The sequence below is a fragment of the Anser anser genome (genome assembly GCF_964211835.1).
Source record: "Anser anser genome assembly, chromosome: 8".
Classification (NCBI taxonomy): domain Eukaryota; kingdom Metazoa; phylum Chordata; class Aves; order Anseriformes; family Anatidae; genus Anser; species Anser anser.
The window spans coordinates 10,446,264-10,458,751 of NC_139728.1; the positions used below are offsets into that span (position 1 = coordinate 10,446,264).

The following is a 12,488-nucleotide window of genomic DNA, read 5'->3' on the forward strand; positions in this document are numbered from 1 at the left end:
CTTTGCAGCTGCGCAGTGTCAAGGTGCAGCCTGTGCCAGGACTGCTATGGCACAGCAGTGTACCGTAGGAAGCAGTGGAGGGTTTCCCCTGAGACCCCACTCACTGCCACTGCTCGTTAGCTCTCCGCTGCAGGGGTATTAATATTTTATCTTCACTGAAGTGGTGAGAAGACTGTAACGTCCCATTCCTATTGATGTGATCGCCTTGCAGAATATTCTAATTCAAGTCAACACAGCTGAAATTATCAGAGCCATCTCCTGATTTTTTGACTGATTACTCTCATCGATTTTAGGGGAAAAATCTAGTATATAGCTCAGTAACCTTAAACACCTCACTCTGTAGCAGTCCTTAGTGGAGAAATCACGCATGGTAGCACTTAACTGGATCTAATTCATAGTTACCGAACCAAACCTGAAAGTTTCACATCAAGAAACGTTATGCAAACATATAATCAGCACACCTCACTCCATTCAATAGATCAATCATATCAGTTCTGTTCAGAACATTTTATTGTATTATTCTGCTTCACCAACATATTCATGCTGACAAATTGTAAACAAGGCTGTGAAGTTCACAGTATGGGCTCGTTAAGGTGTTTGTATTTGAAAATAAAATGAGCAAATCGAGGCTGGGGAGAAGTCAGTGTGGGTGGTGAACTATTTTATTGCAGTATGGAAATGTCTGACTTTCTTAGTGGTTCAGGTTTTGTGGGACTTGCATTTTAAAATCCCAGTGTAGAATCATATTGTTTTCAAAAAAGTGCAGTTCTTCTGGATTTCTGCTAAGATGACAACGGTTTTGGCAGAGAATTACGTGACAACTTTAGACAAGCTGGCTGTCCAAGGCAGTAAAAAGCAATATATAATTTAGCAGCAGTATCTTGTTGAGATCATTGCTCTTGCAGCCGGTAGGAAAAAAAAAATGATGTAGCTGGGTATGGCTAAGAGGGAACATTTCTTTTGTCAAAATTCAAAACAAGAAGGGAAAAATGCACAAAAGAGACGTGGGTGCCTGGAGGATGGGAAGTGGAAGAGGACAGGATATTCACATCAGTGGTGCAGTTCTGTCTTTAAAATCAAGCCCTTGTTCCTGCTTCAACAGTATTAAGGTCAGAATTTTCTTACTTAGATACAGACTATAACAAAAGTGCTTTGGTTACAAAAGCCAGCAAAGTCACACTCTCTGTACTGAAGTTCTATACAGATTGTTCCCTCTTCAGCTGAGTGCTGGGAATGCTAAATCAAACCTTAGTTCGATTACTTCATCCAACAGCATCCATAAGAATATAATATTAATAAATTGGCCTTATAAAGTGATAAATGAAATACCAGAATCTTTCCTGTTTCTAGAATGGGAAGTAATTCTGGGAACTCTTTGACACCTAGTGAGAAATATTTAATTCCTCATAGCAACAGAAGGTGATTTTTAAAATTTAAATTGAGCTCTTTTTTCTTCTCAGCAGTCATGTTGACATTGCCTGGTGATCAGTGGCAAAAAAATTGTTGTTTAATAACCCACTTTCTAAAAGAATATATCACATCAGCTCTGACCTGAAGCTTCTGGAATAGCTAGTCTGCAGACAAAGCCTGCATTTGGATATAATGATGCAAATACAGAAAGCTCTGTTTAAACAGAAGTGTTATTTTACACTGGTTTAAAGGAGAGAAGATACACTTCATATGTGCTTAGAAGGAATTGTAAAATCGTTGTTTTCGTTTATGTATACTTGCATCCAAAACACAGAATTGTTAAAGATCCGTTATGAAAATAAACCAGCTGCGTTTATGCTATTAGAAACATGCTAGTAAACATGAGCTGATGTTAGAGAGGGTAAGGGACTCTTGTGCTGTGTCTGACCAAAATTTCAGAGTAAGAAAAGCAGTGCATGTCCTGCCTGCGTCTGTCTATAGTACAGGTGCCAGCTAATGTCCTATTTCTAGTGCCAGGAGAAGGACAGAACTGTATCAGTCTAATTTCACTATGACTGCCCAGGTGAAAAATATTAGCGAGGGAAAATTCGAATTCATGCTTCAGGGCATGGGTTAAGCACCAGCTGGGCTCATGGAGAATTTCCCCTGTGGTTTCTAGCATTAGCAGGTAGACCGCTTCTGCTTGACACATCTGTCATAAATTCTTTCTTCACTAGATGGACAGTTTGTCTATTTTGGAAGGGAGATAGTGATGCTGATTTCAGGGAGTTGAGTGGTGCTTTCCTTCACAGTCAGACGTTACAGCGGTTTGGGGTTCTTTCCAATCATCCCATTCTTTCAGGAAAATCAGTGCACAAGTAGGACTTGGGAGCTGGGTATAACAGCTGTATGAGAGACAGACAACTCTTACTCCTTCACTTCCTATTTTCCTGAATCTCCAAAAGGTCTTCAAGTGGACGTGGTCTGAACAGGCATTATGCATTACACAAACTCTATGGAAAATGTTATGCTTATTTTTGTCAAATATTCCTTAAGTGTGATCCCCTTAGGCGCCCCTTCCACTGTTCCCCCATTGTTTTACTGAATGAACTCTGTAGATACTGTTTGATCCTGGCATGCTACTTTATGTCAGTACCTTGAGCGGAGTATTGAAAAGCCCTGGATCTTGAAGCAACTGCATGTTTCCAGAGATTCCCAGGCTGGGCAGTGCTCTTTTTTGTAAAGAGAGTGGTCCGATTCAGATTGTTTAGTTCCCAGCACTTTAAAAAAAATAATTGTATTGACATTGGCAAGAGATGGCAGGTCGGGAAGGCAGTGCAACTCAGGCTCTCCCAGTCACACCCTCACCTTCCTTTTGCACTGGCACAGGGACTTCAGCATCCCTCAGCCTTGCCCTGTTAGAGCAGCAGTGCCAAATTGCAGGATACAGCACAGCTCGGCTTCACTGGCAGCCCCAGACAAGTAGGTCAGTGCAATGATATCTGACTCGTTCTTGCTAATGGGTGAAGCAAATCAACTTGAAACCGTAGGGTCAGCCAGTCAGTCCCCTTTCTTTTTGGAGCAGGAGCCTTGTCTGAGCTCGTTGCAAGGAACGTATCTCCAAGCACAGCGGTGTTCCCTTGGGTCAGGGCTTGTGAGCATGGCAGGCAGCAGGAGAGAGGAGCTTGATCTTGCTTTGCAGCTGGGTTTTGAGAAAGTGAGAGGCAGGGCTGTATGTAGCATGCTTCCTTGGGTGCTAAGGGGGCAAAAGCAGAGGTTTTAACATGCGAGATTTTGGCATTTTTTCCCATTTTGTGCCAGTGTTGGATTAGTGATGGCTCCCAGGGAACCGGAGCTTTATGTGGTCTGCAGAGCATGCGTATGTGTGTGAGTAACAGAGGAGTAATCCCCCTGCTGTACCCGTGCCCAGGAGGTACAGTCTGGTCAGCCAGATGGAGATTCCTTTTGACAGGCTGCTGGAGGGAAATACAAGCAATGGCATGTCTCATTCTGCATCCCTCGCGGGGCTGGACACATGGCTTGTCATTTGTCCAGAATCCGGCAGGACAGTCTGTCCTCAACCCTTAGTCAGTTTTCAACGAAGCATCTGACATGGAAAACCTTTGCGCTGAATTTCCATTTTTATCTCAAGGATGACTTTTTTTGCCATCTACATTTTTTTTGTGATCTCTGTGCTCTTCTGCCCAAATTTTATTGTCCTCCTCCTCCTTCTGTTGTCTATACATTGCTGCTCTTCCCACACAGCATAGGAATATCCCTTCCTACTCCCAGTTCTTTCTAAGCCAGAACAGCATTAGCATTAGCATTGTGCTAGTGACAGGCAGCTAACATTCACCAAAGCAATGCTAAGCAGCAGTGAGAGCACGTACATATGCTATGCAGAACATTGTGGCCTTGTCTCTTCAGCCCTGGACCCAAAATATTGCACAGAGCTAATCCATCCATCTACCAGCCATAAGGACTCTCTCTTTATTTCCTACATGACGTGCTGATGGCTCTGATGGTGTGAAATGCATACATTAAATAAATGATTGTTGATAGCTTTCTTACTCTGACAGTGGCTAGATCCTTGGTTATTAAACTGTCTGCCTGAATGATTTAAGCTATTAATCTCAGCTCTTCCTCATGTTGCTGACGCCTGATTTAGTTAAGACTTGTACTGTATTTTGAGCAAGCCAGTTAAGTCCCTTCCTCCACGGCTTTTCTTTCTGCAAAGAAACCGCTCTTCACAGCCCAAAGGATAACATCTGAGTGGGGTTTCAGGAACATCTGAGACCTCATGTAGTTGTTGATCTGCCTGGTAGTTCCCATCTAAATCACAAATTTAATTTTAGCTGCTCTAGAGAGCAGAGCCTGGTCCTTTTAAGGCTTTTATTTACACTGCAAAACTGTAAAGCAAATGTTCTTCTGCTCCTCTTTCTGACTCCTGACACCCAGGTAGAAGAGCTCTATTTCTTTGCCATCATCCTATCTGCCCTGTTGAAAGTAATATAATCCGCTGGCTTCAAGCAAGACTCACCACTCTTTTGAGTCAAATTCCTGAGTAAGTATCCAACAGCTGTATTGGAGGGCTGTACATTTACACCACTGTGTCTGTTTCTTGAGCAGCCATGCCTTTCAGCCGTGTGTTTTGGGGATATCCCGCGAGATCTCTAAAGATACCATAGAATCAGAGAATGGCTTGGGTTGTGAGAGATCTTTAAAGGCCATCTACTTCTGGCCTCCTTCCATGCACAGGGACATTTTTCACTAGACCAGGTTGCCCAAAGCAGTGCCTAACCTGGCTTTGAACACTTCCAGGGATGGGACATCCACAACTTCTCTAGGCAGCCTGTTCCAGTGCTTCACTACCATCATGACGAATTCTAATCCAGCTTTTCATCTCCGTGCTTTTTCTGCCAAACATCCCATTGGGCTTGAACTTCTCAGGTGCTCCATGCATCTTCTAGGCTATTTCAAGAGGCTGACCCTGCAGGTGATGCACTCCTGTTCATGTTGTGCTGCAAGCCAGTGCTGGTTGCTTCCTGCTGAGGGGGAAAGAAAATAATAATAATAAAAAAAAAAGCTGTACAGTTGGGTGGGATGAGCTTTGAAATGCCTGTCATTTGTGAGGGATGCTTCCTTGGTAGTCTTCATGTACAGGACATTAAAGTCAACATCCAGGTCACATTCCAGCTCAGGTGGTGCCAGTCCCCTACCTCGTTGCCCTCCTGCCCTTTCCATTAGATCTGTCATTGTTCCACGATAAACTTGTGGGCAGCCTGGCAGCGATTTACTGCTGTGCGGTCATCTGGGCGCTGAACTCTGACTGCCAGCCCCAGCTGTAAATGCTGGCAGAGAGTCAAAGGCTAAGGGCAAATCTGTGGAGAGCGAGGCAGCCTCAAGTTGAGGATGACCTCTCCTGCATCCAAGGCCTCCTCTGCAAGGTCCTCGCAGGTCTGGCTTGATCCTTTCCAGCTCCCCTAAGGCTGTGAGGAGGAGATGACAGAAATATATATAAAAAAATGGAGAACAGCCAGATACTATTATTTATATATAGTCTGTCTAAACTTACTTCGAGATAAAAAGGGGCTGATTGACATGAGAGCGGGAGGCAGAGCATGTGGAAACCTCCTGGTCCCAGCTGCCATGGCTGCTCTCTGGGGCAGGGCTGAAGCAAAGGCCTTTCTCATCTCATCAATCACGAAGTCCACTTGTTTTAGCAGATATTACATTCTGCAGATATTATATTTGCCATGCACAGCTGCTATTTTTGGCAAGTGATTCTCTGTCAGTGCTGGGGCTCTGGGGGCTGTTGGAGAGGAAAGGCGACGGGGGAAGATCAGGACAGGGAAGCAAGATCTCCGCCAGGACATACAGCTGAGATTGTGTTGTCATAACAGTGTATTTGGGTGCCTGAATAATAAACACCAAACATCCTACGAGCCAGTGATATACCAAATGGCATACATCTCAGGGAACTGCTGCATTTTCCCTTCCATACTTTCTCCTTTCTGAAACTGTCAGTCGGCTGTGATGTCCTCTCCGTTTCTTCTGGTAAGGGCTCCCTGCTCTCTTCTCAAGTCATGCACGAAATCCTTATGAATTTTGTCGACATTAAATAGGGAGGGAACATAGGCTTTGAAGCATCCTTGTGTCTCCTGGCTTCCTGTGTTTCCTGAAGGAAACGAGCCCTAAAACATTCCTCTCTTGTGCCATGTTTATCTGCCCATGCAGATGCTCCAAGCAGCCGGGGGCAGCATGATCCTGACAGGCACTCGGCTCCCGGAGATGCCTCTGGAGCTCTGTTCTGCAGACTTCTCGAGGGCTAATGTTGCCGTATTGCCCCTGTCTTGAACCTACAGTTTGCACTGTTAACTGCTTTGCAGTGCCCTTGGGCAAGAGCCCTGGCTTTGCCCACAGTAACAGTCCAAAACCCCCATCATTTCTTTCTACAAGTGCGTTAACCAAGGGGTACCAGGACGAGTTGGTGTGATACTGCCATTCTTTCATTCCTTGCCTTCCTGGGGCTGGCAGAAACTAGGGTAGCTGAGATGGAAACATTCCTCTTCTAGCTGCTGATTGCTGTGCCACGACAGCTCTTTGCAATGCAGAGTGCTGATGGAGCAGTTAGCATTGCCAAGCCTGTCAGTGAAGGAGCTTTGAGAAGCCTGAAGTGGAGAGTATTAGCCTGGAGTTTGGTCCTACCTGGCCTAATATCTTGTTTGTTGTTCCCTTTGAGAGTCAGGCAGCCAGATATCTCCATTAACTTATGTGCAGCCAGAAGCAGCACTGTTAGTTGCTGTTCAACACATAGGGCAACTTCTTAGGGCTGAGGCTCAGGACCTAGAACTGAAAAATACCTCCCTATCCTCAGCCATCATCTGATGCAAGAGAGGAGCAGAAGATCAGGAGAAGAAGGGGACTTATATTGCTGCTTCTCCCCACGTACCTGGTGTAGGCAAGAAAACAAGGACAAAGCTGTAAGGGAGTTTGTGATGGGTCTTTTGACCTGGCCAGCCACTGCCTGCCTTGAAGATGACGTGCCCCAGGCAGCAGATATCACCCCTCAGGCTCCTTCCCTGGTCCTGTGCTCCTGGCCACGGCAGGGAGGAGGAAACGCAGTGCTGCCAAGATCTCCCATAGAAGAAAGGGGGCAGGTGGAGCCCACATTTTACAGCATTGCAGGAGGAGTTCAAGTCCTGCAAACCCTTTGTCCATCTCTGCTGTGCACTTGCACATTCTTTAATCGAGTCTGACCTTGCTGAGCGCGTTCCCAGTTCCGTCAGTATTTTTAGGTGCTTACTTGGAAGTAAGTAGCTAATGCTGACTGGGGAAGTTTCCAGTTATGAGCTACAAATGCTGAGACCCTATAGAAAGAGAGCGGGAAAAGTTAGAAACATGTTACTGGAAGAAGTAAAATTAGGAGCCAAATTTATCCCTAGGCTCAGGAAAGGAGAAAGGGCATGTGTAAAACCTTCAGCTATTTCAACTCTGCTTGTGCCATTCAGGGAAAGGAAATAAAAAACAATAGCTGTGTCCATAAATACACCCAGGCAGGGGTTTAAGAGCACACATTGCCTAATAAATCTTTCCATATTTCTAATCTGTCCCGGCTGACTCAGATTACATTACTGAAATGTCACAATTGCTAAGCATTAGCAAGTGATAAGAACACTTTTACCACTGACTAGACAAGTAGTAATTACGCTGTGTCCTCTCCTTTTCCCCTTTATTGTAGCTATAACAGTTAGGCTCTCCAAGATCCTTCCTCTGTGTAAGTAATAACTAAAAATATGTCACAAGGCAGTAAAGCAAAGTGACAGAAAGCATAGGAGACAAGTCCACGGGCGCTATGTTTTATTAAAGGCTTTTCTTAATGACGGATAGGACGTTACAAAGTGGGACATTAATATGCACAAGACGGTGTGGCAAAGAGACTGTATCATTGGAGCCTGATGATTTCAAGAGGAATTTTTCAAAGGTTAGCTATCCCAGTCCCAAAGAAAACCTTTTCATGTTAGCTGGCAAAAAATATTTTTCAAAATAGCAGCAAAGAATGTTTGGTCTCATGGCAGCTCGTGAGACTCCAGCTGATGTAACAGTGTAAGTTATGAATAAGTCCTGGGATCAGGGACTGTGCTGTCACATAGCCTGTGAGAAAAATTGAATGACCTCTAGTAGACAGATGGGGGGATGCCTACGAAACTGCTCCCTGCCGTCTTTCTCCTTCCATTGTAACTCCCCTCATCTCCCTTGCAGATGGGCTGGCCGCTTTCCGCGCTTTCCTGAAGACAGAGTTCAGCGAGGAAAACCTCGAGTTCTGGCTCGCCTGCGAGGACTTCAAGAAGACCCGCTCAGCGGCCAAACTGGCATCCAAGGCCCAGCGTATCTTTGAGGAGTTCATCGACGTGCAGGCTCCTCGAGAGGTTGGTAGGCCAGCACCTCTGGCAGGCAGAGCATCCTTCTGGCGCGGGGAACAGGTCCAGCTCCCTTACACGGGGGGTCAGGGCGCTCTTCCTTCCTTCCCTCCCGGAGGTGATGGCGAGGAGAATGCTTCCTGTTACGGGAACACCATCCTGCCTGCTCCTGCTGCCTCTGCTTGCAGTGACTCATCCCCTGGTGAGGGTAACTACTTTGATGATACTAAATTAGTCATAGCCAGTGAGTTCACTGGCAACTGCAACCCACATTTCCTAACCTCCACCAGCTTCCTAGGAGTTTTTCACACTGAACCTCTCATTTACTATCAATCCCCAAACAGGCTATTGGGCTCGTTTCTCCCAGGACATTTTGTCTAAGAGCATCCCACGAATGACTAACTTGTTGACTCTCCAGGGAAGAGTGTTTATCTGCTGACTAACTCCAAACTCAATTAGAGCTCCTGAAAGATGCGAGCAATAACTCAGAGGTGAACAAAAAACGCAGTCACAACCTGAAGCCTGGAATTGTTAAGTCCTCTTTAAAGTACTGACAGGCTGATGTGACTGTCAGATCCTGTGTCGTGATGTTGTGCTGTGCTACTGTATTAATAACGCAACCAGGAGAGTGCTTGCTGCACCTGCCTTCCCACAGCACTTCTCTTGCTTGATAGCACAGGTGCTTGTCGTGATAAAGGTGCCTGCAAGGGGATCCCTCTAAGAGGGCTGCCTCTACTCCATCTTTGAGCTAGCAAGGCTATTATTGTAAGCCATTGTCAAGCACCAAGTGGTGTGGGCATCTCAGGGTGCACTTCAATCCCCAGTGCCCTCAGTGAACACCTTTTGCTGATATTCGTAAAAGCTGGGTGAGATTTTCAGGACTGCAGGACTGAAGTTGCATTAGAAATACAAGTGCAGGTTGGATGGAGTCTTCCCTAAAATTTGTTCCTGTTGTCATGCTAGAATGTGAAATGACCTTTAAGTGACATCGAGAGCTAATCTATTTTTGCTGTCATCTGGGTTAAGGCAGACAGCTTTACTTTCTAGACAGCTTTAAGTTTGGACACTGGGGTAATAAGGACAAATAACATCTTAACAGACAGGTTTTAAACAATAACCCTAACAAACGCTAACTGTTTGCAAGGGAGAGAGAACAGGAAAACGTGTATTGTTGGCTTTGCAAACATGCTGCAGTCATAACATGAGGGCTGTTTGTTTTTTCAAGTCCCTACTGAAGATATGGTAACATCAAGCTGTTATGGGAAAAATCAAACAATTTATTCTGTAACAACATAGTTTAAAAACATTTAATAAGAATATGCTGATAGTTTAAACCCCGCCAAAAGTTCACTCACCCTTCTATTGGGCATATAGTGAAGAAAAAGGGAATAGAGGAAACTTGGTCAACAGGAGAAGAGGTATGTTAAGCCAAGTTAGCATTTTTAGAAGATTTGCTGTGTAAATCCATGCTTGAGAGCCTGAATAAAAGTAACTTGATTTCAGAAGTGCTCAGATCATTATAAATCTAGTTCAACTTCTCCAAGTTTGGGACAGGATTTATAACTCTGGATTACTAAACCCCACAGAGTTAGGGGCACTGTTTAGGCGTGGCTGAGAGTAGGTGCTTGGTCCTGTCACTGAGATGCAACATGCTGTTTTAAGCAAGCAAACCAGTCACTCAGTACCAAACTCTCTTCTGCTGCTTTTCCTAGGTGAACATAGACTTCCAGACTCGGGAGCTGACAAGAAGAAACATGCAGGAGCCCTCCCTCTCTTGCTTTGACCAAGCTCAGGGGAAGGTGCACAGCCTGATGGAAAAAGACTCTTATCCCAGGTTCCTGAGATCCAAAATTTACACAGACCTGCTATCTCAAACCCAGAGGAGGCTCAGCTAGAACAGCGACGGGGCCCTCAGAAACCATGTGCTTCCTACAACTGCAACAACCCATGTCTAAATGTGAAACTTTCTTGGTGTTAAAAGCAGTGGGGATGAGAAAAGAGGGAGGAGAGGAAGAGGAGGCTTCCAGAGTGTGATCTGAATGTGGAATTAGGACTTTCTGAGTTTCTGTGCTTTTTGGTTAGCAGTAGCATCTTGCAGTTATTGCCTCTCTCTAGCACAAAACCCTATCCTCTCTAGTCATGGGGTCATCTGTTGGGAAGGCAGGTTTCCTTTAAAATTACTACGTTGGTTTGTCTGTAAATAATGTCTCTGCACCTTCCCATCCTTCCAGACGCCTCACTGGCTCTCACCTATCCCCTCTGTTTGGAAGGGCCCTAAGGGCAGCTCTGAAACTTGTGTAGCCAAGTACGATCCAAAGCACCATCCCCCGTACTGGCTGCTGGGGTCTGGATCCTGAGGCTGTGAGGAGGCAGAGAGGGTGGGAGTGAGAGGACAAAGGCACACGATTCTTGCTGCTTCCCAGAGTGGAAGCCATCAGCAAACTCAGCTCACCCTCCCATTTTGGTTGCACACCTCATGATACCACAGCAGCTGACCTGCCACAGCCCCTCCATGCCCTTGACTGCTTTTCTTCCAGGGATGGAGACTAGATGCTATTTTTGTGTGACTGTCAAGGAGCTGAGTTTTTCTCATCAGGAAGGTAACCCCAAAAGCCCTTGCTAGACCTGGTCTTCTAGTGCAAATGATTGTTTTTCAGTGATATTATTTATGTGTACTATAGCTCAGCCTCAGGACCCCAGTCACTGTTAGGCTTCGTTGTGCTAGGCACCATACCAAAACTTCACACAAAGAGGCTTTTGGCCACCAGAGACTTTAATGACCTCAGTGGCTTCTCGGGAACGAACTGCCAGCCGTCGGGAAAGAGTTGGGAGAATGGATGTCCCATCTGCCCCATGCTGAGGTGTAAGAAAAGCACAAGATCCATCTGCCGTGTCAGGTATCGTTCCTCATCATAGTACTTCACCAGCGCATGGCAGGGAGAGGTAATGTGAAAACACAACCTTATTTTTGTTATTTACTGATTATTGACTGTTGTTGTTACCTCCCGATTGTCCACTGTGGGTTCAATGCAATGTAAAGAAATACTAAGGCACAGACCCTGCTGCATGGTGCTTGCTTAAAAACAGGGTGCGGGGAAGCATGCAGCGAGCAGGACGAGTGTCTGGGCGTGAAGTGGTGTGCAAAGTGTGCTTTGGCCCTATTCCCACAGCCTGGATAACCAGCTGCAGGAGAAGGCTCTGTGCAGATGTCGGTTGTGTAACACCACCTCTGTGCTGTGCAGTAATTCTTACCATCTGAATTTCTGCAGCATCGCTTTCCCAGTTTATCAGCTGTCAGGTTCTTGCGATATTTTCTAGAGGGGAAGTGGATTGTCTGTGGGTTTAAGTCTGCAGACCAGAGGTCTGTTTTCTTAGTTTTAGGAAGGTCTGGAAAGGGGCCTCATGGATTTTTTCCTTCTCTCCTTGGAGTCATCCACAGATCAGAGGTTGGTAAACCTATGTTCTGGTTTATTGTGGTGGGTAGGTTTGATACATCAGATAGCTGGTGATAACGATATAAATGTAATCTGGTGTAAACTGAGTAGTCTGAATTCTGAAGCTATGCATAATGTTTGGAACAAGATACAAAAGGTCTGCTTGGATATTAGAGGTTACTGTCCCTACATTAGCAGGTTTAGAGGCTTTTTGTAAGGCTGCTGTGCAGGTTGTTAGGATGGATAGGTGTAGGATTATGATAGGGATGATGAGTGTGTTTGGTTTGTTCTGGAGGTGTGTTCTTGTGGTCTCTAAGACACTAAATCCTAATACAGTACAAAAGCAGAATTTCTGTTCGACAGGAAAACCTGCTTTTCAGTACCTGGCTGGTCAACTCTAGAATTCTCTTGTAGTTTTGTAGGCAAAGATCATCTCAAGTTAACTTTCACTAAGGACAGAAGGAGCAGCGTGCTCTGGGGTCCCAGACCAGTGTTTCTGGGAGTCCTCTGCCCCTGCCAGGAAACGTGAGCACGGTGGGAGATGTGGCATCCTGCGGCCACGCTCGGGCTTGGCAGCACAGCCCCTCGACTTTTGAAACTGTCGATGAGATGCATGAGGTCCGTAATGCAGGGGGACAGAGCCCAAAGCCTGAACATCACTGTGCAGATTTCACCGTGGCAGCTTCGTGCAAACTTACTTGCTGCCTGTTTGAAGGTGGGAGCA

The 12,488-nt window shown here is 45.6% G+C and overlaps 1 protein-coding gene across 11 annotated transcripts in view; it reads left to right on the top strand.

Moving 5' to 3' along the window:
• Positions 1-11,393, top strand: part of LOC310903116 (regulator of G-protein signaling 8) — a 38,960-nt gene extending 27,567 nt beyond the window's left edge. For all 11 annotated transcript variants that reach the window (XM_083845772.1, XM_083845778.1, XM_083845775.1 and 8 more), the window contains 2 exons: positions 8,173-8,339; positions 10,043-11,393. In XM_083845772.1, coding sequence (XP_083701898.1) covers positions 8,173-8,339; positions 10,043-10,225 — 350 coding nt within the window. In that variant the 3' untranslated portion in view covers positions 10,226-11,393. The remainder of the gene's footprint in view (positions 1-8,172; positions 8,340-10,042) is intronic.
• The last annotated feature ends 1,095 nt before the right edge of the window (positions 11,394-12,488 follow it).